Raw genomic sequence first — 27,489 nt, forward strand, 5'->3', positions numbered from 1 at the left:
AAGTCCCCTTGGAAAGACTGAACAGCGAAAGAAGAGACAGGTCAAAAGCCAGAGGCAGCCAAGCCCTCTGAAAAGCTGCAGAAAAGTCAAGGGTAAGTGTAGCAGGGCAGATGTGCCCAGGGCAGCCCATGGCAATTCTGAAAAGAACTTTTCAGTATATCATGAATGGCATCATCCAGCAAACCAAGCCTTCCTGTCACCTTCTTTTCCAGGACATGAATACAAATCCTTAGTTATTCTCCCTTAGCAGGAGATGCCCTCACGTGGCAGTGCATGGCTCACCAGACATTGATACCCCTCTGCTCCTGCACCAACTGACTTCTCCTAGGAAAAGTGCTGACCTTTTGTAAAGTGCTTGATCATAAAAATGTTACAAAACAGAAAGGGATCATTCACTGTTGGAAAGAAAGTCCCCCTAAATGTTTTTCTTTGGAGAATTTACAGGTTTCTGGAAAATCTCTCAAATGTGTCTCCAAAAAGTACTGAAAAGAAAAACAAAATAATGCAAGAGTTGCCTGTGTCATAGCTGAATGCCTCTGATCCCAACTGCTCCTTTGAGCCTGTCTTTCACCAGCACTAATATTACCATTAGTTTTTCTCTTTGCTCCTCCTGGGACACCAGCTAACGGTGCAACAACTTTCCAATAAATCACGTGTAGAAAGAAGACTTTCCCTACAGCAGAAAAACAGGAGTACAGTTTTCCAGTGACGGCCTGTGGGTGGCTTCCCCCGTCTCCAGGTGACCCCTTCCAGGGGTCATCCTTCTGCAGCACATCTGGCTGCGATGCCTTGGCTTCACTCAAGCCTGGCCTTTGACACAGGCGAAGGCTGCTGCCTTTCCACTGCTCCCACACCAAGGCACAGGGAACTGCCTTCGCCCACCCCGCGGCCCTCCCAGCCTGGCTCCCCCACCAGCATCGGGGCAGGTCAGCTCCAAACCTCCTTTCTTAGCCAAGCACACAGGGCTCCGAGATCCCCGTGACACTGCAGGAGCACGTGTTTTCCACTACAGCATGTGAGATCTCCCTGGGGACAAAGCTCAGTGCTGCTTTTTCCTCTTGCCTTAAATATCTTTGCAGAAGGCTGCCTGAAAGTAAAAGAATTTTCTAGAAAAAAAGCACCTCTGGTTCATATCTCAAGATGTAAATGAGCAAAACCATAACATGAAGCTTCCCAAAACACAGCATTTTGCAGTCAAGGTTTGCTTTTCCAGCCCTTCAGAGCCACCACTTTCTGTTCACTGCTCCAACGTTGGAGAACACTGGGGCTCCGCTGGCACAGGAGTGACCCACGAGCAGCAGCCCAGCCATGGTGGCATCATTTCAGGACTTACAGCACACACTTAAAAGCTGTATTTTTCCTAAATGGATTTCTGCATACATTTAATTATTTTACTGAACTGGAGCTGCTGCAAATGAAGGAATCATTTTTCTAAAAAAGTAAACAAGGGCAGCTGCACATCCCTGCAAATTTTCAATAGAAAAACACTCTTGACTCCTAAGGAGGGAAAAAGCAACATTCTCCTCCAAAAGGCTCTTATCTGCTCTCAGTTTACTCTTTTTGCCCCAGTCCTGATGGGAGTTCCTGTGGAGCACAGACCTGGTTCAAGGTCACAGTGACGTTCAACCACACGCTGGGTTTCATGTGGAAATACCCTGACAACATTGAGAAACCAAAACCCCCTGGTGCAATATGGCTCTGTGCTGAACACCCCAGTGCTGTTTGCCTCTGAAGGCTAATCCTAAATGCTGCTCATCCCAAGGCTGCCCCGACCCTCACTCAAGCACTTTCTGAACTGGGCTTTGCTTCTTCCCTTCCCTGAATGTTGTTATCTGAAAACTCCAGGCATGGGATCCAACTCCTCCATCCCAGCACAGCCCTGGGCTGGGACATCCCTCAGGTTCCCACACCCAGCTGGGCCCATGGGAGCTCTCTACCCCTTGGCCAGCACTTCCCCAGGGAAGTTATGTTTTGCCTCAGCACCAGCAACTTCCTTCTTCCTTTCACTTCCACCTTTTGCCACATTAAAAAAATATTAAAAATATTTCTTTAGAAAATGACAGATAAGTTTTTATTCCCATCATCTCAGCACTCCTCATTTCCCCATCTTTCAGCTGCTCTCCTCTTGCTTCATCCCTGGACACCCTTGAAGGCTGAAGCATTCACATCTCACTCCCCTCAGTGGAATGACTGGCAGCACCCACCCTCACATCATGGGATAAGGCACAATGACAAATCCATGGGGAAAAATATCCCCAAAGTGTCACTGAATGAAGGCAAGGGACACAGTCCCTACTGATCAACTGAGGCAGCTCAGCCACTGATCAAATCCATCTGTGTATCTCTCACTAAACACAGAGGGGTGAGAAATCAACTTGGAGCAGGGAAAGGGAGGGCATTAAGAATGCTCAAGAGTTTCCACCAGCATGAGCTATAATCTGGAGACACCAAAATCCTGGGGGACTGCCAAGCAGCCAGGCTGTGGGAAGGCACCCTGTGATGGCTTCCCAGGGTGTAGGGTCCCAGGGAAATTACAGAGTCAACGCAACAGGGAGAGCAGCCCCCCATCCACAGCACTGTGGGGGGCTGCTGCTGGCACCCCACAGCAGCTCAGATGATGGAACAGGCAGTAGGAGTGAGGGAGGGAGCACTGCCAAGGGACCAGGGAGAATAAGCAACGGGAGAGAGCAAAAAGGGAATTGGATTGAAAGGATAATGCACCTCTGTCTACTGGAAATTGCCGGGACTCATAAACCTGGTGACCCCCCAAAAGCAAGCCTAGCAAAGCCAGGCCATATACAAAGCAGACCATCACCCCATCACCACACATCCTAATACCTGCCCAGAAACCATGGAGTGAAAAGCCAGGGCTGCATTCCCTGCTGAAAGGGGATGAAAACTGCTGTCTCAGCAGATGGCACTGCTCATGGTTATTAAGCTCGTGTAAGCAGTTTCCCCTGCTCCTGTCTACTCCAGTGGCTTCATTTTGCAGTGAAACAATTAATTAGTCACCAAGCCAGATGCTGAGAAGCAACAAGCAAGGAGCACTCACCTAGATAAAGAGCAGACCTACTTTGCACTTTTCCAGGTTGTGAAGACTTTATATCTCTTAATTATGAAGCAGCAAGGAAGAAGAAAAAAAAAAACAGACCAGATATGAGGTGGCTTTCCCTCTCTCTCAAGCTTTTGAAGGAATAGTAATTAATTAGTTTAACAGCAAGAAACTGAGCTTCACCCAGGAGCCAATCCCCTGATACAACTATTCTGCCTTGGGCTGCTGGGAAAAGGTGGCTGAAAGTGTTCCCCTTCACCTCCTCAGCCTTAAATACCAGGACTGTACCATGCCAGAAAAATAATAAAGAAAAATGAGAGGAGGATGGTGAGGAAGAGGAAGAGGAATAAAAGAAGAGATAAAAGACGAGCTGGATATTTTTCACACATTTGGGTTACGTAGATGGCTCTGAGCATGTGGAATTTCAGTTTGGGCTTTTAATAGGAGGAGGAATATCAGGGTATTTCTCAGCCAGGGCAACCAAAACAATCTGAGTCTTTTGTATCCTGCACTTGACTCCTTTTTTTGCCTCATACTGCTGGGTTTCACCAAGTTAATAACTACCAGGGAGTGAATATAAAGCCATGATGGTGAGTAAATGCTGCTGGCAGCTCGGGATGTGGCACTGAGCTCCAGCTGCCAGCAAAGGTGGCTGAGCAGCCAGTGGGAGGGATGTGCATGGCTGCCCTGTGCTCCTTGGAGTGTGTGACAGTGACTGCTCATGAAAGTACCAGCAAAAAATGATCCCAGGCCAGGATGAGAGAGGAGAAATGCTTTGCCATTCCACTCAGATAACTATTAGACCTATTACAGCTGATCCAGCCAAATCTGATTCCCCTCCTTCCCAGTGCTCAGGTCTGACCACCTGGTGCCATCAGGCAATTCAAACCAAACAAAAACCCAACCAAGCACTGTCATCACCTTTCATATTTATATTTTTGATTTTATTTTTAATTTTTATTAAAAAACAACCATTATTAAAAATGGATCATTTACTGGAAAGCTTCAGCCAGGGAGAACTCTCATTTCAGATCTCGTGAACAAAATGCAGCACAGTTATAACCCATAGGCATCAAAAAACCAACCCAGTTAAAAAAAGAGAATGCTTCAAACCATAGCTTATAACTATGCAATTTTCTCAATGTCAATAGAGAGAATTTTGATAAAAGCCTTCAATTCAGAATTTCATGGAAGACTTCTAAAATCCAAGGGAAGAAGGAAGGACATACTTGTTTAAAAAAAAAAAGGCACCTGCCCTTGGATGTACTTATCAAGCCCAAAACGGGGTATATCTGAAATTGAAAATTAGTGAATAATTTTTATTAAAAAAAGAAACAAAATAAAAATGAAAACAAACAACCTCAAAACATTTTCTCGGTCTGGGAACTTTAAAGTCAAAACCAAATAAAAATGGTCCTAGAATATTTACATATATATATGGCTTTTCATTTTTCCTATCCATTTCATTGCAAACAAAAATAAATTTGAGGGTGATATTTGGTTTTTAAAAACGGTTCTGTCCTTTTCTTCAGCTGTGAGCCAGAGTGGATGGGATGGAGGCACTGACTTGTGGTTGCTCACGATGGGCTCAGAATCCACTCGAGTTCTCCTTCATCCTCGCCAGTATCCGGGAGTAGACAGGTGCTGCCAAGGAGAAGAGCAAGTTGGGTGGGACAGACACAAACCATCCCCCTGCCCCCTCTCCTCCCAGCCATGCTACATCTTGCTTAGAGCAAGGGAACAGGAGAAACCCCTCTTGAAAGGATGGGGGACACAGTAGAAATTAGAAATGAGCTGGAGAAGTTGTTTTACCTAGTCGAGGATTCCTCTGAGAAACCTGCAGGGAAACAAAACACAGGGTTTACATAAATGCAACAAATCTCCAACAGCCATAAGAACAGTTTGCACATCAATATATTTATCCTTAGTCTCCAAAAACTATGGATGAGTGACTCTTCATTATTGGAAGCTGATATATAATAGTACCATGCCAAGGTTACATTCACAGGATGCTGCAAACTGAGGCTTTGTGTTGAAAAATGTATTATTTCTTATATTATTAAATCATGCAAGAAGATCATTCTATGAAACACATACACTCACTTTCCTTGGAAGTCAGCATATGAATATGAAATGATCCTCCAATCATTGTTACCAAAAATTTAATTTTGGCAGTTTTACATTGAGAGATTTTTCCCTTTTACCTTGGATAAAGCAGATGCCTGTTTGAAGATTTCTAATGCTGGATCTGCAGGCTCATCACCTCTTTCTTGTGGCCTTGAGGCTAAGGGTGGGACATTGAGAGCATTGAAATACTAGTCAGAGCATGCAGGCTGCTTCCTTCCACTATTTTCTGTTGAAAATCCCACAACAGACTAATCCCTCCTCACCAAACTGAAGCAACTGCCCTGTGTCCCCAATCCTTCCCAAAGGCGTTTTGCTATAACAAGGCTTGGCTCTGTACATTTCTCACCGTGGACCTACCCTGTGGCTGTAAGACAGAATTCACAGCATAAATGACACCATTTGTGGCCATGATATCACTTTCAGCAACAGGCTCCTTGTTGATATGTATTACGTTGTTTTTCTGTTCAGTAAAAGAAAAAAATAGAAAAGCAGATGAGAACCTTCTGTTATTTCCAATGTTATTAATAAAGCCCTCACTTTGCATTCATTCATTTACTGGATGGCTGAAGGCATTTTCATTCCTCTTGCCAATTAAGGAGAATATAAAAACAAATTATAGCCTGAGCAGTTTGTCCTGGAATGGCTGCAGGCTTTGGACTTCCTCAGTGCACGGGTTGGGAATGCTGTCCCATGGCAGCAGAGCATATCCACCAGCAACCTGCCAGGGAGATGGCTGTGGAGATGAGATCAGGAGAGGGCAGAGCAGGACTGGACATGGGAAGAGTCTAGCATGCATGTTGGCCAATTCAGTGCACCTGGAAACACTGTCCCTTTCATTTTTGTCCTGTGTTTTCTTAGGCATAGAGTGGGCCATGATTACTTATTTTCTGAAATTATTTTTTTCCTCAGTAGAGGATCCTATATTCTCTTAATGTAGTATAGAGTTTGTGAAATGAAATTATATATCTAAATAAATCCTGCTGTGCTAAGGGAGGCCACGCAGGGATCATTTTTGTTACACAAAAAGAGATATGTTAGCTGAACAAGCTATTCATTTCATTTATTTATGCTTCCCCCCCATGACTCAGGGTTAAATTTATAGCAGCTCCTGGAAATCATTTACAATTGGTCTTCTGGGGAGAAAGCTGAAGCAAACCACATTTCATTCTTCCAGCTTGTTAAACACATGGCAACAGTCCCTCCAGTACAGCCCAGCAAACACTGGTGGGACTGTGCACACATTGAGATGTTCCCCCACCATCCACACGAGCACAGACATGCTTTGGTCCTTGATATGGACAAACACTGGACAGCCCTGCTGACCACAGAACCCCATCTGAGGTGACTCACCATGCTGACTTCCAGTTTATCTCCCTGCATGGATTTCAGCCTCACCAGGGCAGTAACCGCGCCGCTCACCAGGATCTCGTCAGCCACGTGGAACTTGAGGATGTTGGCAAGCTCCTTGGCATTACCTGGGGGAAGAAAACATTTACATCTACAAACCAGTATCAGCACTTGCTTCCCATATTTCACTGGAAATATGCTGGAATGGAATTACATGGAAAACACCGTAATTTCCTGAAAGTGTAAAAAAACCAATGTAAAATTGAAAAAACAAACCAAAACCAAAAACCTGGCAGAAGGACCTGGTTAAGGCATTGAGGCCATTCCTGCCGGGGCAGGTGAGGATCCCAACAAGTCCAGAAGGACACTCTCCCAATGTCCCACCTTGGTAGCTACCAAGCCTGCCCTACACATGAATTCCCTCTTTCTTGAGTTTTCATCCCTCATTCTCTCACTGTGCACAGCATTAACCTGCTTCTCTTGCTGCTTTCACTTCCCAAGGAAGTTTGGGATGGGGTAGGGAAAGACCCATGTGAAATAAAGAAGCAGATAGGGCATTCTGGTATTTTCAAATGTCACCAAGGCCAGTGTCACTTGGCAACAATCCTCACAGCTGGGTAGGGAGGGGAAAAGTGCAGGAGAAATGACACTAATGTCTCATGGACTGACGCCCTGATACCATCCCACTGAGTCTCTACTCATACAGCTGTGCTTTGAAACAGATTTTAGGAAGATAAGGTGCTTTTCCTGCACCAGCTGTTTTCCAGAAGAGGCGGTGACATGCACAGAGTGGGCCAGCAGCGCTTCTTCATCTTCTCCTTCAGAGGATGCAGGGCCACTGACAAGCCCCACAGACAGACAGGGTCACTGACAAGCACTACAGACAGCTAGTGCAAAGGTGGCCTCCATCTACAACACCCTCAGCCAGGGGGACCTTTTCTTTCAATGATTTCAAGGATTGTATGCAAGCTTTTTTCCATTATGGTTTTCCGAGGGTGGCCACAGTTCACTCTGCACGCCCTCACCAGCATGATCCACTTCTTCATCAGAGGCATAAGCTAAACATTTGTGTGAGAAAAGAATATCTGAAGTGTCTGCATCTGGGAATCTTCATTCCTGCAGCCATTTACAATGGCTGCAAAACACTTCTGAAATATTTATATATTAAGCATAAGACTGGACTGATATTATTGGTTCCACATCCCTGCACTTAAAAGGATAACCAGCTACCATGGGCAGATGCTTCCCAAATTATGACGTCAATGTTTGGCTGGGTTTTAATGCAAGAAGACATTACATTCAAATACCTGACATTGTTTCCAACCACAACCAGTTTTCAACATGAACAAAATAAAAGATTGTGCTGCTTATCCAGAAGGGAGTTATTAAACATTCCCATGCTTTTTTCCACACCCAGCCTGCATGCCTTTGCTTTTCAGATACTGGTCTTCAGCTGAGCTAGAATGGAACATTTGTTGGTTTCCCAGGATTAGACTGGACCTTCTGCTTTGTCCGTGCATATGTAGAAGGAGAAAGAGCCCCAGCCTTTTAGTAGTTAAATTTCAGACAGTGTAACTTGAGGCTGTATGTGGATCATGTCTTCTCTTTGCAAAACTTTCTTTAGACACCCTTATCTGGTGTGGTCAAGAGTCACATTCTCACTTCTTTCATCCTTGAAAAGGGCAGAGACCTCACTGGTTCCTTTAGAAACATCTGTGAGTTATCTCGCTTACACCACCAGCACAGCCAAATTGAAGTCGTAGTGAGTTTGTGACACACACTACAAACATGTCTTCCAAGAATATAGGCACTATAAACCCCACTTGGGGAATTCAGTGCCACTCTGTGCATCCTCAGCTTTCTGCTTATGCAAATCCATTGGGTAGGAAGCTCATGCTTCCAACAGACAGAGCCAAAGAATGAGATACAGCAGAGAAACTTGGCCATTCCTCCAGGTATCAGAGCAGTCACACACAGCAGCTCGCCACCTAAATGTTCTAGACATGCTCACCCATCAGTTTGTTGAGCTCCCCCTGGGGCATGGCTCGGAAAGCTTCGTTTGTTGGAGCGAACACCGTGAAGGTTCCCGGCCTGTTCAGGTTCTCTGTCAGACCTGCAGATTGGATTGCAGCCACCAACGTACTGCAAAGCAAACATGCATCAAATGCTTCACCGCAAACCACTGTGTTGGTCAACTGCATGCTGGGCTCAAGAGAAAGCTGGGAAGTTACAATTGTGAAACCCCTCTGCAGTCCAGCAAATCAAATAACCAAAATGAGGGTTAGGAAGGAAATGAGCCTGTGAGGTCCAAAGAGAACATATGAGCAATGGTAAAGGAACCTGGGAGTGCTGACTCCATGGGGACCAAATGGTATGGGGAGACAGAGAGGTCTGGCCACAACGGACCTGATGGGCAGAGATGGCTTCAGAGCCAGATTTTTATGGTATTAAGGGAACCACTTACTCTTGGCTCACAGTTGGCTGAGGATTATTTGAAGTTTCACTCCCTATAATTTAGAGAGATCATGGTTTTGGATGATCTTTCTATGCTAAAAAAACATACACATTGTCATGACTACAACCCATAATAAATAGAAACTGCTTTGGCAGCTCTTCTGCTCCTAACTGGCACTTGGGAAGCACAGAAAGGTCACCTGAAGCGATGGTCTGCCTTGAGAACATCCATCACTGAGCCAGTTGGTGGAGTCAACATTTTGTCCACGCTAAACAGGGTCCCAAACCTTCCCCTCTTGTCATGGGCAGCAATGCAGGCGTTTTCAATGCAGAGGTTCTGCAAACACAGTTGCAGAAAAAAAGACTTCATTAGAATATGCTTCAAAAGAGAGATTTTGACACTTTCCACAATGACCATTTACACTTTTTACACGATAGCTGTAACTTTAGAACACTGAGCATCACTCAGCACACGGGAAGGACTCACATTGCGGTACACAAAAACTCTCAGTTCCTTGTCCCCCAGAGTCTGCAGTTTCTGTCCATGATACAGATACTTAGAGGAGAGCTGGTCTTTGACAATGTGGTTCAGAAGCAAGTTTCTCATGTTGCTGTCAATAATGGGGAGTCCATCTGCAGCAAAGAGTATGAAAAGAACCAGTGATCCACTTAAAATGACTATTGAGACACTAAAAACCATTCAAATACAGAGTATTACCCACATCAGTTTTAAATTGTAAAGCTAGATGCCACTGCCTCGAGGCATTTGAGAGAGGATTTGCATACTTGTGCACTGAAACTTGGCTGAAGACTGTTTGAAGGAGATCTGTGGCCCAAGCTGATAGAAGAAAGGGATTTAATCTGTGGTTTACCTTTGAACACATTATTCACTGGGGCAAGGAGGGTCACTTGCTCACTGCCAGTTAGATGAGAACTGAGACCAGCTTGTCTGAAAAGGTCTGTAGACTTGGAAACTTCAGATTCTTGTGCCAGCTCAAACACAGTCTTAGCTGAAAAGAAAAGCAACACATAGTAGCCTTGCATTAAAGGCTATCCACTCATCACTGTGCCCTCTAAATCCAGCATTTCCTTGGAAAAATAGACAAAAGAAAGGCAACAGAAAGAAAGATGCAGAGAGGCACCAGTACCTGAGTCTGGGATCAGCAGCTCATTAACAAAATGTACAACGCCGTTGGTTGCCAGGACGTCCTTGTTGGCAATGATGGGCTTCCCGTTGAGGGTCAGCTCTTCCCCACTGCAGCCCACATCCAAGGTGGTTCCTTCCAGAGTCTCCATGGTCAGGCCAGCGATGATGGCCTCAGCACACATGGCTGACTTCAGGATGTGATGGTTCAGCAGGTCTGTGAGAGAGGCGAGTGTCTTACGTGAGCTGCAAAAAGCAGCTATGAAAGTATGGCAGCTTTTAGGGATCCTGTTCAATGGCCAGGGTGTACTCCATAGAATGCAGTCATTTTAAATTGTGCTGATTTTAATTCCACAGCCTGTGAAATAAAATGCCTAAAAAGAGTCACTTTTTATACACTTTTGCCAACTTCGAAAGTCTTCATGTGGGTATTCTACTCACTTGCCAGGGGAAGTTACACTGATTAGATACTACTTTTCTTGCATCTTGCTGGATCAAAAGAAATCACCACCACACAAAGTGTTAAAAGAAAACTCAGACAAGGGACTGCTTCAGCTCCCTCATCCATACCTGGATGCCACTCCTTCTGCCACATCTACAACCAAAGGGCTCTGGGCTGTCCAGTTAAAAAAGATAGACTCTGTCACATCTATTTACTGCAGCTGTTGTCAGAGTGTATCAAGGAGCTGTTGAGATGTCCTTGAGAAAAAAATTTAGAAGAGCTGAAAAATACTCTTCAGTCTCTCAATGGCCTCAGTAAACAAGCACTTACCCCTCAGGGCTTCTGGGTCTCCCAGGATCCTGTTCAGTGTTTCTCGTGGGATCTTCTCAAAGGCTTCATTGGTTGGAGCCAGAAGTGTGTACTGGCCTTCGCTTTCCAGCAAGCTGCTGAGGTCAGATGCAGCCACAGCAGTCTTTGGAGAAATAAGGAGAGAGGGTAAAACACATTCAGACAGAATAAAAAGGTTAGAAACTTTGTCCAGGCACACACTGAGGGCCAGACTTATTAAGGCTTTTATAATTTCAGAGGACTTACAAAAAATCCTGAATAGCTTCATTCAGCACTTTGGTCCCCTTATAAATTTGACCCAGCCCCATGGTTCTCTGGTGTTCCAGAAATTTGAGCACAAGAGCCCTTTTTTTTTAGCAAGACTGAGAGCTAGTTCGAATACCCAGATATGCCTGGAAAGGGTCACAGTAGTTCCAGTGAATAATTCAGATCAGAACCCACAGCTGGCTAACTGTAAATCCCCTGTGCATTTTCAGCAAATAAATCAGGACACATCAAATTAAAACAGTTAATGCCTCCTAGGGCTGAGACTCCCCCACAAGAGTGAGGAGACAGACTCAGTCTATCTCTTTTTTTGAACAGACATCAAAGCGTGACAATTACTGTCATAAAACCCTACTTGCACTGATAGCAAACACTTCTCTTCCTAAAGCAAAAAGAGCTACATTGGTATGAGGATTTCATCAGCAGCTCCAGGGTCAGCCCAAGACAATGCCAAAGCTCTTCAGGACAATTCACTGGGAGTGGGGTGACTGAGCATCTTTAAGGAGACCTGGAGCACCCATGTGTGAACTCACCCGAAGGGTTTCCAGGCTGTCCTCGGTCTCAATGATCTGCTGGATGGTGTTGGTAGTGGTGGCGATGACTTTGTCGATGACATGAACCACTCCGTTGGTGGCATGATGGTCGGCTTTCAACAGCCTGGCACAGTTCACAGTCACAATCTGCAGAGGGAATGAGCCATGGGGTGTTTCATGCACTAAAACCAGAAGGTCAAGCACCCTCTGCTGCTTTTCTATTTCTATTTCAAATGCAGTGAGCATTTTATTTAATCAGCAAGAGCAGAAATGTGATTTCCTTAAAAGACATATCAAGAATGAGAAAGTTCTATCAAGAATGTTTGAAATATTTAATGTTCAAAGAGCATTGAAAATCATCAGTGTTTTTGTCTACCCACAAGACTAATAAAATAAGCCACAACCAATACTTGGGCAAGCACAGTTACACAGCAGCATGGGCAACTGCCCTGCAACAGCATTGAGGAAACCATCTGCTTATAAGTATTCTTTCCAACTCCTTCAAAGTATGTATCTTAAATCATATGATTTAAGTATACAAAATATGTATACTTAGATCAACCTAAGCCTTACGGAGTCCTGGAGGCACAAGGACAGTGTAGGAGCTGCAAGGCAGCCAAAAAGCAAGCATGCTGTGGGTAGGTTTAATATGAGGAAGAACTTCTTTACTGTGGGTGACCATGCACTGGAACGAGTTTCCCAGAGAGGGTGTGGGGTCTCCCTCACTGGAAATATCCAGAACCATGTGGACACGATCCTGTGCCCAGTGCTCTGGGATGCCCCTGCTTGAGCAGGGAGGTTGGACCAGATGACCCACTGTGGTGCCTTCCAGCCTGAGCCACTCTGACTCTGTGAGTGCCTTACCCCGTTGGGATAGTGGTGGATCTGGATAGGCAGGTTCTGGTACATGGAGTTCAGTGTAGTCCCGTGTTTCAGATCATCTGTGAGGACCCGTTTGTCCACCATGTGGTAGCGGAGGGCATTGAGCAGCTCAATGTTAACATTACTGACTAAGGAATCCAGAGTTTCCTGAAAACCAGAAAAATCAATTTTTCAGTACTGAGTGCAATTAGGCAGCTGTTAGAGAGGACCAGGAGGTCTGGCTGCACCCAGAGTGCTTCCAGGGTGGGGGCATGGGCATGAATATTAAGTGATTCACTCAGCTTCATGCCATTTGTGTAAATTAAGTGCTCAACTTTCTCAAACCTTTATCTTTTGCCTTAGGAAAGCAGCTAACAGCTCTGACACCCTCAGTACTTGGCAGACAAAGAGATGATTGCAGCTCCAGAGTGGGATGATTGCACTGAAAGGAGCAGTAAGACAACAGGGCCATGGACAAACATACCAAAAGACCTTTCCCAACAGCATCATCCCTGCAAGGGGCTCTGCTGGGGCATTTGGGGCAGAGGCTTGGCAGTGGGGAGACCCAAAAATATCCCTCCTCCCTGCCCGAGTAGTTGTTCTTGTTCACAGGGATGCTAAACTGGGATGGGAGCACCAGCTTGACAGCAGTGACCATTTCAGGAGTAGAAATACCACAAGACACAGAGTGAGAAAATGAAAATGAATGTAAAGGAAATGTACATCTAATTGAGCATGGCAAACACTCACGTGGGAATTACCGGGGCTCCAGTTGGGACTGGCTATTTGTACAAATTAAGAACAACCAGAATGGCAATGTAAGGGTCAACAAGAAAACTGGAAAGGGATGGGAAGCTTCTTGCTGCAGGTCTCAATGCAATCTCTAATAGCAACAGGCAGGGAAAACTGAATGAGGGGATTTCTCCATCCACATCTCTCTAGTGATGGGATCCTTCAGAAGCGAAGCTCTGGAGCTGATGGACCGCCTTGGAAATCCACAGTCCTTCTTCTATCAGTGCTATGTCTATCCTGCCAGACCCCTGCAGAGCTGGATTTCCACTAGGGAAAATCAGAGGAAGAGGAGAAAGCAGAGGAATTATCTTACAGCAGACAAGGACGCCCAGGCCTCATTACTGGGAGCAAAAATTGTAAAACTTCCGGGTCCTTCAATTTCTGGCCTTAGGTTGGAGCGGTCGGAGTAGAGCTGTGTGGTGGCAGACCCAACCACTCCCAGGGTTTCATAGATGTTTGAAAGTGGCAGAGCTGAAAGAAGAGAAGGTTGAGTTCCCAGAAACATCATTCATTCTTCTGACTGAATTAAAGCATAGCTGGTGAGAATGCTTGGGGAAATGAAGCACATCAGGGGACTGGTATCTGTTCACTAATTAGATAATAAATAATCATAGCCTGACTGCTTCACCCTCAATTACAGCAGTGTAATCCAGGATCTACTGCATTTCTGCAAGTTTGAATGGACTTATGCTGGATTTATACAGATGGGATTTACGCAAGCAAAGATATTGATTGCTTTCACACAATCCTGTTTGTATTCAGGCTTTTGGGATTTGGTGCTGGACACTGCTGGTCTCAGTCTCCACTGACCGCCTGCACCAGCCCATGTGGTTAACTTGGAGGCATCAGACTTTTGTGGAAGGAAGTGTACCAAAAGCAAAAGCAAAAGCAGAATATGGCTTTCTTCAATAAACCCAGTTAATTCCCTCCCAATATCAACTAAATGTGATTTTGCTAACCCCATGCTTGCCAAAATGTTCAAGGCCAGGTTGGATGAAGCTTGAAGCAACCTGGGATAGTGGAAGGTGTCCCTGCCCATGGCAGAGGGTTGGAACCAGATGATCTTTAAGATTCCTTCCAACCCAAACCATTCTATGAATCTGTGAAAATAAAAATGAGCAGAGATTGGCAGAGCTGTCTGTTACTCTATCATTCCTTTGCATTGCATTGCCAATATAGATATATTACTTGCTGGAATAAGTAGTTCCCTATGGCCCTCTCATGCTCGATTAAGTTCAATTATATCCAAGGTTCTAAGTTGTCTGGAACATTTAGCATGCTTTGGAGCTGATCTGACCCTTGGCTAGTCCTCCACCGAGTCCATTTTGGACTTGTTCATGGCAATACAGCACATAAATTGCAAAAATCAAATCCACTTTGAGCAATTTTCTAACATTTCCCTTTACTAGGCAGCTGTATAATTTTAAGAAGTCTAAAAAATGTCAAACATATTTTTACCAGCTGGGCAGCCTTTTTCTCCAGGAACTTTTTCATATCCAGGACAGCACTCATAACTGATTACCCTGGAATAAGAGATGGATACGGCAGATTAACCAACAGTATCTTGCTGCTTTTTCTCTGTTTGCTACAGTTCTGGGTCCATCCATATTTGGGGATGTTTCCAAGCAGACTCTTCATTAGAAATACAGACTTCAGCAAAAGACAAACCACACTTTTTATCTCCTTCAGGGCTGCATGTTGCCAATTTCTCCACAGAACAAAAGCAGACACAATTTCTTTTCAAAACCACACTTTCCAGGAGACTTTGTACAAACAGTGGATGGAAACTGATTCCACAGTCCCAACAAGACTGCCAGTGCTGGTTCATCTGGGCACATTTCCCACGGGATTTGGGGATCTCCTCGGCTGACTGCTGCTGTCACATCTCATCACTGTTCAGCCAATACCCGCAATTCCACCGTGGCTGTTTGACCAAACCAGCCAAGCATTTCCCTCTCATTTCACCCTGTTTTAGTCCACCACCAGAAATTATTTGCTTACTTATGGCAAAATCCGCAAGACAGACCTGGAGGGAAAGGAGAACCCTGTTCTCAGATATGTGCACTGGCACAAGGACTTGGGAAAAGCCCTGCAAGGAGAAACTTCACCAGCAGTGGGATGTGCATCCACAGGCAGCCAGGCACAGCTGTGTCCATGTGAGCACCTTCAAAGCAGCACTTCCTTCTGACTGGAAGCACTTTCGCCCAGTAAAACCAAAGGGGTCAGAGACACCATCCTGGGCTGTCCTGCCGATTTGCAGATCCTAAATAAGCCAGAGCTCCCTGAAAACTGCATCCATCATCTGCAGATCAATGGGAAACAAATCATCTGATTCTCAAAGGTGGCCATTTGAGGGAACATGGCTTGGTATTAACAGGGAAAAGAAAAAAAAGCAAAAAGAAAAAGGAAAAAAAATCAGTAAAAATCAATCCAGAAGTTGCCTGTTTATTTTTCCCAGGGGATTCTTTCACCTATTGCTCTATACTTGGTGTGAAAGGAGTAAGGCCACCAGATTGATAGGCTGAGAGAGCCAGGGAATAGGTGTTCCTCCCAAAGATTTCCTCTGTGCTCCCAGCTGGATTTGAGACAAGTAGGATGCTGTATTGCTGAGGCTCAGCACACTCACTCAAATGGAGAGGAAAATCCTCCAGCTTCAGATATTTGTCATAATTTTAAAACTGTTAACAAACAGTGGAAATGCCTGGGGTTTAATAGGGAATTCTTCAGGGTAATTAAGAGCCAGAAAGTGAAACAAATACCTGCTTTTCTGTGACAGAAGCAAATAAATTCTGTGTCACGGTTTCCTAAGAGAATTACAAAGCAAACCCAGACTGATTGTCTAGACATTATATATTCCATGTGGGAAAGAGTTTGCCTAAAGCAATCCCTTCCTTTGACTACTGGAGATCTTAACACCCTGCTGCTCCACTTTCCCAGCCCCCCTGTCTCGTGTTCATTGGAAACACACACTTTCTTCCCTCACCACTTCCCTCCCCTACCTCCAATTTTTCTTTTTTTCACCCTAGAAACTAAATCCAGTCTAGACAGTTCCCTTGGTTCAGACCTGTAATCAAAGATGAAGAACTGATTAAAGAGAAATCATTCCAAAGTTCAGCATAAATAATTCCTGAGTGCTGACGAAGGCTTTAAAAGCCTTACTTATAGATCAATTGGAGATTAATGAGCTGCTCCAAAGGGGCAGGACATGGATGAACATAGCCTGTGGCACACTGGGTCAGGGCTGCCCCAGCCCCCAGGTGCCTGCCAGGAGGGGAGGGCACTGGGAAGGGATGCAGGTACCTGGTCCAGTGGAAGGTGTCCCTGCCCATGGCAGGGGGTGGAACTGGATGGTGCTTGAAGTCCCTTTCCAGCCAAGCCATTCTGAGATTCCAAGACTGCATCTCCTGCTTTTCAGTGGGTTTGTGGGCATCTCCAGCAGGAAGATGCTTGCTCATGGCAAGAAGCACCAAGGCAGTAATGGGGTGAGCTCCACTTGGGCAGGGACTCCCTCAAGTCCCCTGTCTCACTCTCCCACTGAAGGTGACCTTCAGCACCACCTGGTATGTGCCTGGCACATCACCATTCCAAGCACTGGCAAACTGCTGCAAAGGGCCAGGTGAACACAGAGGTGCTCAGCCAAGGGTTGGCACCTACAAGGAGCCAGAGATGATGGTTATTAAACACAGCTTCAGCTTCAGGAATTTGGCCTCCCATGGCTGGTGGAAGCACGAGACCACCCAGCCCACCCAAAGGCACCATTCAAGGGGTTGCTCAGGGGTGGGCCCAGGGCATGTTCCCAACTGGTCCTGCAGCCACCTCCAGCCCTTGGAAAGGAGCATCAGGGCCGTGGCAGAAGGATGCTCTGCACCTCTGTGCTGCCGTGCCCTACACACCCATGGGGGAGGGAGGCTGCTCTTGACACGTTCTGCTCCAGCTGGGCCGGAGCCACAGACTGCTGCCCAGGGAGGAGTACTTCCCTTGAACACCTCCCAGCCACTGCTCCACACAGTGGGTTCTGCACAAAAGCCTCTGGAATTGCCCTGTGCATCCCTGTTTCTGCTGTCTGCTCAGTGGCCACAGACCATCCACCGGGACACAGCGGATGCCAGCGATGTGGGTTAGATCAGCACTGCCCTAACACAAAGAGCATTTGTCATCCACTCTGCAATGCCTTGACCACAACTTCCTGACCTCCTCAGTGAGTAATTTCAAGACAAATCTATAGTTTTTTAGCCTCTGGTTTCGAAACACTATTTCTTAAATGTCTATCTGTGTCTGCCTGTAGAAGCAAGCTCCTTTAGTTTAGGCTTTTATTAGTCATTGTTCCACTGCTGTTGCATTCTTAGGAGCTGAAATTAAATTTTAAGTGCATTTTTCAAGGTAATAAAAATAAGCTTAGGCATATATTAGTGGAAAAAGATCCATTTGTAATAATTTCCTGTAATAAAGCCCATATGTTTTGTTTTTGTAAAATAAGTGCCAGTAATCTTTTTCTAAACTGAAGAAAGTGCATCAGACATGAAAAAAGGAAAGTTAATTTAAAAGAGAAAAAAAAAAAAAGGAATCTATTAATGGGTTATTCCTCAAAAAGTAATCCAAACCAGAATTTATGAGTTGTCTTTTCATTCTCAAGACAAAACATTGTGTGGGGATGTGTTCCATTGCAACCCCAATTCTGTAATAATGAGTCCAGTGCATAAGGGAGGTAGAAAAATATAAAATACACAGGCAAAATGATGAAAAGATACTCTAAATGAACTATTTCTCTGGCTTTGGAATAACCAACAGTGGAAAATTACCTAATTACCAAAACAATTTTGTCTCAGTGCTCCTTGAAATCCAAGCAGTGTCAGAATTCTTGCCAACTGTCTTATCTCACTTCATCAGCAACGATAAAAACTCTACATAAATCCTCTACTTAATTTCTCTGTAACTGTGTGAGCCAATATTTCGGTAGAGAAAAACAAAGGAAAAAAAAAAAGCAGATAAAGAGGTAGGAGTCTTCTTCTGATGCATGAATTAAAATTTCCATTGTGCACAAACAGCCCCAGTGGAGTTACTCCACCCCTGTGGGCCAGAAGCATCAAGTCTACAAAGCCCCAGAGTCTCCCCACCGAGGTGTAACCTCTGTTTCTGCCAACAGCCACGGAGGAGCTCAGCACAGCACCTGCTGCTGCCCAGGGGTCTGAGCCCTCTCAGCCTGGAGCAGCAGCACAAAGGTGAGGCACACAGAGCTAAGACTAAAGACCAAGCACGTCTGTGTTTTTCAGGCTGGCTTTCCTTGCTGCTCCAGTCACTCTGAGCCGCCTGATGCAGGATGTGATCATTCCACAGCGAGTGAAGTTATCCTATACAGGCTTGCAGCCTTTTCTGTCTTCCTTGCTCGGGGATGAATTTGTCTGCTCTGAACCAGCTCTGCAGGAGCTCAGCTTTGCTCCTTGGTAGTTCCTGCCAGTTGTCACTGACCTCCCTCCCCACTACCTGTTTGAAACAGTGCTCAGAGCTGGAAAAGGAAAGAAACCAAAGCAGTCAAAACTATCATCCTAGAGCCAGGCATTTTCACCTGCAACACACATACAGCTTGTGGCACCACTGACACTTTAAGCAAATAGGGAGGATAACAGCCAGGTCAAATGTGAAGTAGATGAGATGGGTCAAGTGTCTCCTCCCCGGGACTGCTGTTCTCATGTGGGAAAAACCTTTTAGGAGGAGGAGAAAATGCCCATGCTGATGGAAGGGATCCCCCTGCCAACCAGAGTACCACGCACACAGCTTTAGGAGAGGACTGCTGAGTACAGATCCCAAGCAAAGGCTGGATCCACAGAGTTATGATGACAAACATGCCAAATCCTGACTTTTTCTGGCATTTAAGGGTATGTGGTATTCTCAAAACCTCTCACAGACCAGCTCAGTCCAACAAAAGGGGCCAGTTTGGAGGTCCATGCTGAGGACCATCAGCTGTGCCCACCTGCTCTCTGGGCTCTGGAACCTGAGCACAGCACACCATCAGACTCCTGACACTGCTGAAAGAATTTGACTGCTACAGCACAATGCATCATGTCCTTTATAGCCCAAATGACTCCTGATTGCTTCCATATGCCAGGCACACCACGTCCAGTGGGAGCCATCACAAGCAAACATTTGTAATCAGAGCTGTCCCAGGGCCCTCCGGAAAATCCGAGTCAAGGCATGTGTCTTTTGTTCTGCACCAGCACTGCTAAAGGAGAAAGCAGGGCCCAGGCTCAAGAATGACTGGGAGGAGAGAAGACAATAACACCCATTGTGGAGATGATGTAAAACAAAGAATAGTGAGCAAATTCCGTGGATAACGGAAAGATTACCTCATAGGTTAACAGGCAGGTTAATGGTTTGTGTGCTTTTCTCTCAGTGATGCATCATTGGGTGAGACACTTGGGTAAAAGCAGAGAAAATGAGGTAGAAAAGATCACCCCATCTCCTCAAATGAAATCATGAAATACTGCCAGATGCCAGTTATTCCACCTCCTCCCAGAGATAAGCGGATGGATGAGTTTGTTTGTGCCAAATACGGCTGCACACTTGGGTTACATAAGGTTAGTTTCTCATTTGCTTCAGAGCTAAAGAAATCCATGGCTGGACTGCTTTGCCTTTCAGTGACTACAGCACTGAAAACTCTCCCACATCCACAGCTGGGTTGTGTTTTCTTTGGAGGCATACTAAGCTACTCTGTTATCAGAAAAGGCAATGATGAGACCATATTGCTGTGCCATAAACTTGTCCATTTTATGTCAAGAAGGCCATTATTCAGCCAAGATGACAGCCGGAACTCTAATCACCCAAGTTAAGCCTTTCCAAATTTTTGTGTTTGTAGAATTAAGGGGAGGGGGGCTGGTTGCTTGTTTTTACATTATTGCCTCTCCTTTTTTAAGACAGTTGGACATAAGGAAAACAATGGTATGTGCACACTACATGGTACATCCAGAAATACATCCTCCTGAAGTACAGAACTTTCCTTCTTAGGGCAAATTCATGTGAAGTACAATGAAAGCCAAAAGCTGTGCATAGCCGTGACTCCTGGCTTGCCTGCCTCCTCCCCACACCAACACCAGACATGAATCCCAAGGGCCAGGTGTCCCAGCTACACCAATGACAGCAACCCAAATCTGCAGTAAAGAGCAGCATGTTGCTATAGCTCTAATTCCAATTTACATTGAGCCGTAAGAGAAACACGTGAGATGATTTTCTTCTCTCTGTTCTTGACCCTGCAGATCCAGGACGACACCTGGCCCACAGCTCTGATCCCACAGCCAGGACTGCTCAGGGAATCTTTGCACTGACCCTGGGTGTTGTGATGGTCTGTGCTGTGGGCCAGTGTGTCCAAAAGTCCAGTCTGGATTACAGCAAGGGAAAAGATTCCCCGCTCCTTCTCTACAGCCTGGCAGATAGTCAAGCATGCATAGCCTTAATTATCTGCTGACTGCATCTTTCAAAAGAATGTCCCGAGGCTGCTCACACAGATTCTTCATGAAACAGCTACTTGAATATTATTGTTTGCAATTTTAGACGTGGAATTGGCCTGCAAGTCTGATTAACTTTCCTGGTGGAGTCATCAGAGTGTTGGCTAAAGCTGACACATCTTTCCTTTTATTTGTTTTCCCTTCCAAAGCAAACAGATGGAGATGAATTTTACATTCTCTCCAATATCCATCAACTCTGGGCTGCCTTTTTTTCCCCCTTTTTATTTCTTAAATTTAGGCAGCATTGAACCTATCATGGAGACAGACAGGGCTAAGTACTAGAAAACATCTGGTACACACTTCATTACAGCACTGAGAGCTATATAAGTAGACATAGAAATGCAATTAGAATAAACCATCAGGGTTTATATTTACATGGCACTTTTTCTTCTTAGCATCAAAGTGTTTTAGAAAAACAAGTATTTCTTAGGGGGTAAAAAGCTAAAGTAATTCTTAACACATACACACGTGACACCCACACCATGGGCTCTGACATCCCACAGCTGCTGTCTGCTTCTCCCAGCCAGCACCCACCTCCACAACAGGGTCTTTGGGGAGACCCTGTCTGGCACTCAGGGACTTACGTGGACTTCCCGCAGATCTTCCTCTGGTACCACTGCTTGCAGTTGGTGAAATATTTCCTGTTGGTGCCGATCAGCTTCTGCACCGCACACACGTTAGGGCTGCAAGAAATGACAGAGCAGAAGAGGGTCCTGTAAGCCTCTCTCCTTCAATGCTGACCCCCAGCACAGAGCCAGACCGCACCTGACAGTGCCTGAAAAGCCCTGCTGGGATTGCAAGGGAGGAAACCTTGAGAGCTGCAGGTCAACTTGCTCAATTTAGGCCTATAATGACCATCCTTAAATGGAGGAAGCAGTGAAAGAGATCTCTCTTGACTCTGCCAGAGCATCTCTTTCTTCACTGAACGCAAATTCTTGACTTTTTTCCATGTTCCACCTCTCACCAAAACGTAAACAAATCAAGTAAAAATACTTTGCTCAGAATTTCCATGGTGAACAGCTACTTAAAATTCGGGATCACAGCTAAAGCCTCAGAAAGTTATGTAATAATACAAATCCTTCCAAAAGAAACCATTATTTTATTGTCTAGGATATAAAAAAGGTAAGACAGATATTTATCAGCCTACAGGCTTGCACCAAACCCAGAACTTTTGCCGTATGATAGACTCAGCAAATTCTGAACATGGATGCTGAGCTGAATGAGGGGAGGAGGAGCAGTGGCACTGCCCTCCCCTGTTTCAACACACCAGATATGACAGCACAGATCAAGAGCCGCTGTATCAGCCCATAAGGTACCAAGAGCTCCTGTTCAGCCAAAACACCTGGTGGTTGGTGTTCCATGTGTGAGTAACCCTGCTGAGAGCTGACTGCAGCTCTTCAGCTTTCTAAGAAGTGGCATCACCGTGAGCAGAGATGTGGTCAAGCTGGAGCTGGGAGTTTCCTTGCTGCTGGTTTGGCCAGCACAGCATTTCTCTGCTCTGCCTGGCTCACCATCTCTGTGGTTTGTGGCCAGCAACCCTGGCCACATGTGTAGGCAAAACATGGTCAGCACAAAAGATATGATTTATGGATCTGGGTTGCAAGGCCATCAACTGCCTCTGGGCTTGACCAGAGGTGTAGCAAATGTCCAAGCAAGCTGAGGAAGCTTAGCCCAGCCGAGGCTGGATTCCCAACTCCAACACCATGTCCCAGTTGCAGCAGCATCACCAAAAGTATGCACAGTATTGGCTGCCAAGCAGATGAAGGGAAAACAAATAATTAAGCAAAATGCATAAATCATCACTTCAGCCTGTCAGAAGTGCTCTGTGCTGTCCAAGGCGGAGTTTTCATTTGCACAAACGAAACTCCGAATGGAGTCTGGAGATGCTCTTGTGAAGGTCTTGTTGATCTGCTCAGGAGAACAGGCAGAAGCCTGTGTCCCGCTGCGTTTGACCGAGGCACTGCCTGCTTGCCCCCCAAAACGAACAAAAGCAGAGTTTGCAGCCCAACCACCAAGTCCTCCTGCGGCCGTGCTTGCTTTTCAGCGGCATCCCGAAACGGGCCAGCATGCCCATCATTAGCATGAGTTAACCTGAGGGTCTCCTGTATGCTGGCTGGCTCCAGTGCCAGCCTCCGCGGGAGCCTGGCTTGCCTTCAATGAGCCTTTGTTGGTGTGGCTGCCACAGGGCCCTGCGGAGGCAGCATCCGACCCTGCGTGTCCCAGGCACCTTCATCCTGCCCCGAGGGGAAAGAGAGGACCTGTGGGGACTCAGCTCATCGTTTCCCTCATTACTGCCACATCCAGTAATGGTAGTTTGTTTCTTCATGAAAGGATTTCATTCAGTTTCTGTATATAAGGCAGGGAACAAGGAGCAAGAACCTACTGAAAAAAAAGTTAGAAATCACAAAACCAAACTTTCAGCTGGTGCAAACTGGCCCAGACTCAGCAACTTCCAAGCCAAATCATCACTTAGAGAGACGTCTGTGCTCTCTGACTCAGCCCACCTTGGCCACCCGGCCCCGCCGTGCCGAAATATGGTTCCAATTACATCGAAATTCCAAACCTTGCCTCGATTTTAGCGTCTGGCTGACGGCAGTGGACAATCCCTCTAATATTCATCTTGACAAGCCTGGCTACTGAAGGACTTGTTTGATCACTTCCCCCGCATCCCCAGCAGCAGCCTGCCAAGAAAACCCTTGTGCCTCCAGGACAGTATTGAACTGCCTTGCTCCCTCCTCCCTGCAGTTCTGTGGGGCTGCTCCTCCTTCCCTGCCTTATGGGAGAAAACCTTTTTCCAGTTTTTCCTCAGTGTGGAAAAATCCCTGCTCAGGACTGTGTTATCAACGATTCCTGCAGGCACGCTGTAGTAGCGGCTCCCCGCATTGCATGTTCTGGTTCCTTGCCCAGTCTGGCTTAAAATGAATTTGTCAACACTCTTCCCTCTCCTCGTTGGAGTTCATCACCTTTGCCATGCCGTTCCCAGCCAGCCGCTCTGACTCCAGGATAAAACTGCCTATTGTTCCCCTTCAGCCAATGCCTTTTGCTTGGCAGCGGCAGCTGGGAGCTGCTGGGACAGGGGCTGCCCTTGGGAAGAGCCTGAGAAGAGCAGGACTTAATGTACAGCCCCAGATGTAAGGATGCAAGGACTCTGGCCATGGAGCTCCCCAGCATCACGCTGTGCCCACAAAGCTGGGTGGGTTTGGGGAGAGCACTCCCACATTTTCATTTTCAAATGTTAATGTTCGTTATACACTTTTCAGCTCCTCTCACTGACTTGAGCTGGTTCATTTTAAAAAAAGTTAATTAAGACATACAAGTTTTGCTATAGAGCCAAGCTCTGCCTCCCAACTCACTCTCGGCTCAATGGGGGCATTGATGGTGTGGGGGATGCTCACAGCAAAGGGTGGCAGTCCTGGTTGCACATCCCTGTGGAGCTGGCTCCTGCAAGCAACACAACATGCCCCACATCCACGATGTTTTGGGCTGGTTTTGTGTTGCTGTATCTCTTTGGCACATCATTAATCAATGGTCAAAAGTCCGTGTATGTTCAAAAATGAGCTTGGTATAAATCCCTCTCTCCATCAGAACGGGAGCAGGGAGCAAAGAGCTGTGATCAGCCACACTGGGTTAATCTCAACTCAGATGGAAGTTCTGGCATTCCAGTTCCTTGGGTCATCCAAAGATCTCAGGCACCAGAGTGGACTGCAGTCACATCTTACCCAGTGCCTCTGTTAATTGAGCAGGGAGTAACATAACAAGCTCCTCTCTGCAGAGATGAGTGCACTGATTTACACCAGGCTGCCCTAACTTATTCAGCCTGAGCAAACTTCAGTCTCAGGGCTATCAGCAGAACTATTTACTTAAGTTTCACATCACACAGAGATGGTGAACAAGACTCACTGTATTTCTACATAAATCGCTGCAGTTCTGGCCTTACTGACCTATTACAAGTAGACATCAGCTCAGAATTTGCCTGTTGGATTGTGTACCTGATCAGACATACAAACAGCACATCCCTTGTCATAAATTCTGACCTGGATCCCTGCCAGAGAATGTATCAAATTGCAACATTTAAATCTTGGGAGGTTTTTTTTTTTACTTAAGGCATTTCATGACCCTGCTTCCAGCAATGCACTTAAACAGAAGCTTCAACTCAATCACTGTCACCATCCTGAGAGATGGAAGCCAGCTGAAAGGTCTGTCATCCTTTCACCACTCCTAATTCTTAATACATTTTAAAAACAGTGGAAACAACTTGGTTGTTAACATTGGGTTAGTTTTCTGCCTATTAATGAAGTCTCAAAGTACTCACTCTATAACATGCTGTGTATCAAGCAAGAAAGGTCTACATGCATTTTTCCGTAGGCCTTATCTTGTAAGGTTTATAAGTAAATAAGTGATTCTTTTTGTCAAGAAAACTTCCAAGACTGACTGGGGTTTCCTGTCAAAGAGTAAGTTGGTGCTGACTCCATAGAGACATTGAAGAGATTTTCCTTTTTTTCCCTACAAATTCATGAAAGCGACAATTCTTTCCACAAAATCTTTAATGGTTCAAAATCTAGGGATTTTTATCCCCTTTTTCCTCAACAGGGATATACTGATAAAGAAGCATTGAGGGGTCTGAACTGACATCTGCAATACTAAGTTTCGTGACGGAAAAGCGGAAAAGTTATCGAAAGAAAATAGTTACCCGAGGATGAAAGTGAAAGAAATGAAAGAAGTGGTTACCGAGAGAGCTCCCCGCGGTGCCCGCGCGGCCCCGGCTCGGCGCCGCCTCCGCGCCCGCACAAAGACCCCGCGGGGCTGCGCCGCACGGGCGAGACGGCTCCGGGCGCATCCCCCGCGGGCCGCCCGCTGCCGACGGGAGTCGGGAAAACGTAGGGGAAAAAAGGGTTTAAAAGAGGTTCTCCCCCACCCCTGCCCCCTGCCCTCCCCGTCCCCGCGGGACGCCGCTTACCCGTGCTGCCGGCCGCGGAGCCGGCTGTGCTGCAGGACCTGCTGGTACGGGGACTTGGCGGCGGCGGCGAGGCCGAGCGCCAGCAGCAGCAGCGGCAGCGGCGGGCGCACCATGGCCGGGAGCGGGACGGGACCGGGCGGCAGGGACGGGACGGGCCGGGCCGGCGGCGGCGAGCCCCGTTAAATGCGGCGGCGGAGCGGGGGCGGGGGCGGGAGCGGCCCCCGCGGGGGAGCGGAGCCGCCCGGCCCGGCCCGGCCCGGCGGGAGGGGAGGGAAAGAGGGGAGAGGGGCCGCCCCCCGCGAAGGGCATCCATCCGTCCCTCCGTCCGCCCACCCGCCCTTGCATCCCTCCGTCTTTCCACCCGTCGCTCCGTCCGTGCCTCGCAGTCCCGCCGCGGCGGGGGGGGGGGGGGGGGAAGCAGCAAGGGATGTCCTGTATCCCCCTTCCCAGATCGGTGTTTCATCTCCACGTTCTTCTTCATCCAGACTTTTTCCCTCCATCCTTCCCCCAGTCGGGACTCAGGGCGGGTGGTTGCACTGCCGCGCTCCGGGTGTCCCACCGGCTCCAGCCCCTTCGTGATCTCCCTGCCCGGGGGCTCTCCTGGCTTCAGCCCACGCCGGGGGAATGTCACCCGCGCTGCCTCCCCAGGCCCCTCAGTGCCTCCTGGTGTCGACCCCCTCTCAGCCACTTCCAGCACTGGCAGGGGTCACCCTTGGTCATCCTTCTTACTGCCTTTATACCAAACCAAACGAAAGCAGGAGATCTTAGGCTGAGAAAGTTGGAGGTGTTCAGTTTGGAGAAGAGAAGCTTCAGGGAGATGTTCGAGACCCTAACAGTACCTAAATGGGGTTTACAAAAAGGAAAGAGAGCAAATTTTATACGGGCAGATAGTGTTAGGACAGAGGAGAATGGTTTCAAACTAAAAGAGGAGAGATTTAGATTTGATATTAGGGAGAAATTCTTCCCTGTGAGGGTGGTGAGGCCCTGGCACAGGTTGCCCAGAGAAGCTGGGGCTGCCACATCCCTGGGAGTGTTCAACACCAGCTTGGATGGGGCTTGGAGCAACCTGGGATAGTGGAAGGCATCCCTGCCCACAGCAGGGGGTTGGAACGAGATGAGCTTTAAAGTTCCTTCCAAACCAAACCTTTGTGTGATTCTATGATTCACTGCAACATCCCAGTGTTTGTAAAGGGTTTGCTCTGATTGGACTGGCATCAAAGTTGAAGGGCTCTTTCCTCCCTAAATCTGCCTGGGAAGCAAAAGGGGTCCTTTGGGGCCACTTGCCTTTAGGGACAGATCTCTGCAAAATCCTCCTGTGGCTTTGCAGACTGGGCAGTGGCCAACAAGGGCAGCTGCTCAGCAAAGGATGGGAATTGAAATGTGTCCAGCAAGCAGCCACTGAGCCAAAGAGAAAAAATCTTTGCCAATATTAAGCACCTTAAATTTACAAAGATTTTTTTTCCCCACAGTAAATAAATCTGATCTGCATAAAACCCATTAATGCTTATTGGATAAAATACATAAAACCATTCCTCAGTCAGGTTTCCTCTCCCCAGGGAGTGTTTCATTACTTCCTCCATCTAAGTAGGAAATCATGCAATCTTACCTGCAAAGGCTCATTACTCCAGCCTAAAAGATAAGAAACAGAAGTCTCAGCTCTTTCTGATGAAAA

The 27,489-nt window shown here is 46.6% G+C and overlaps 1 protein-coding gene across 1 annotated transcript; it reads right to left on the reverse strand.

The window, feature by feature from the left end:
* Positions 1 to 3,969: 3,969 nt before the first annotated feature.
* Positions 3,970 to 26,052, reverse strand: TGFBI (transforming growth factor beta induced). Its single transcript, XM_039559719.1, has 17 exons — positions 25,818 to 26,052; positions 21,445 to 21,543; positions 14,823 to 14,887; positions 13,678 to 13,835; positions 12,576 to 12,740; positions 11,712 to 11,858; positions 10,897 to 11,038; positions 10,129 to 10,341; positions 9,853 to 9,990; positions 9,468 to 9,613; positions 9,181 to 9,317; positions 8,538 to 8,668; positions 6,530 to 6,654; positions 5,537 to 5,639; positions 5,257 to 5,336; positions 4,865 to 4,889; positions 3,970 to 4,696 (listed from the first exon to the last, which is right to left on the reverse strand). The coding sequence occupies exons 1-17, from the start codon at positions 25,928 to 25,930 to the stop codon at positions 4,641 to 4,643; spliced, it is 2,043 nt and encodes a 680-aa protein (XP_039415653.1). The 5' UTR covers positions 25,931 to 26,052; the 3' UTR covers positions 3,970 to 4,640.
* Between the last annotated feature and the right edge of the window lie 1,437 nt (positions 26,053 to 27,489).

The sequence above is a fragment of the Corvus cornix genome, chromosome 13, assembly GCF_000738735.6.
Source record: "Corvus cornix cornix isolate S_Up_H32 chromosome 13, ASM73873v5, whole genome shotgun sequence".
Classification (NCBI taxonomy): Eukaryota; Metazoa; Chordata; class Aves; order Passeriformes; family Corvidae; genus Corvus; species Corvus cornix.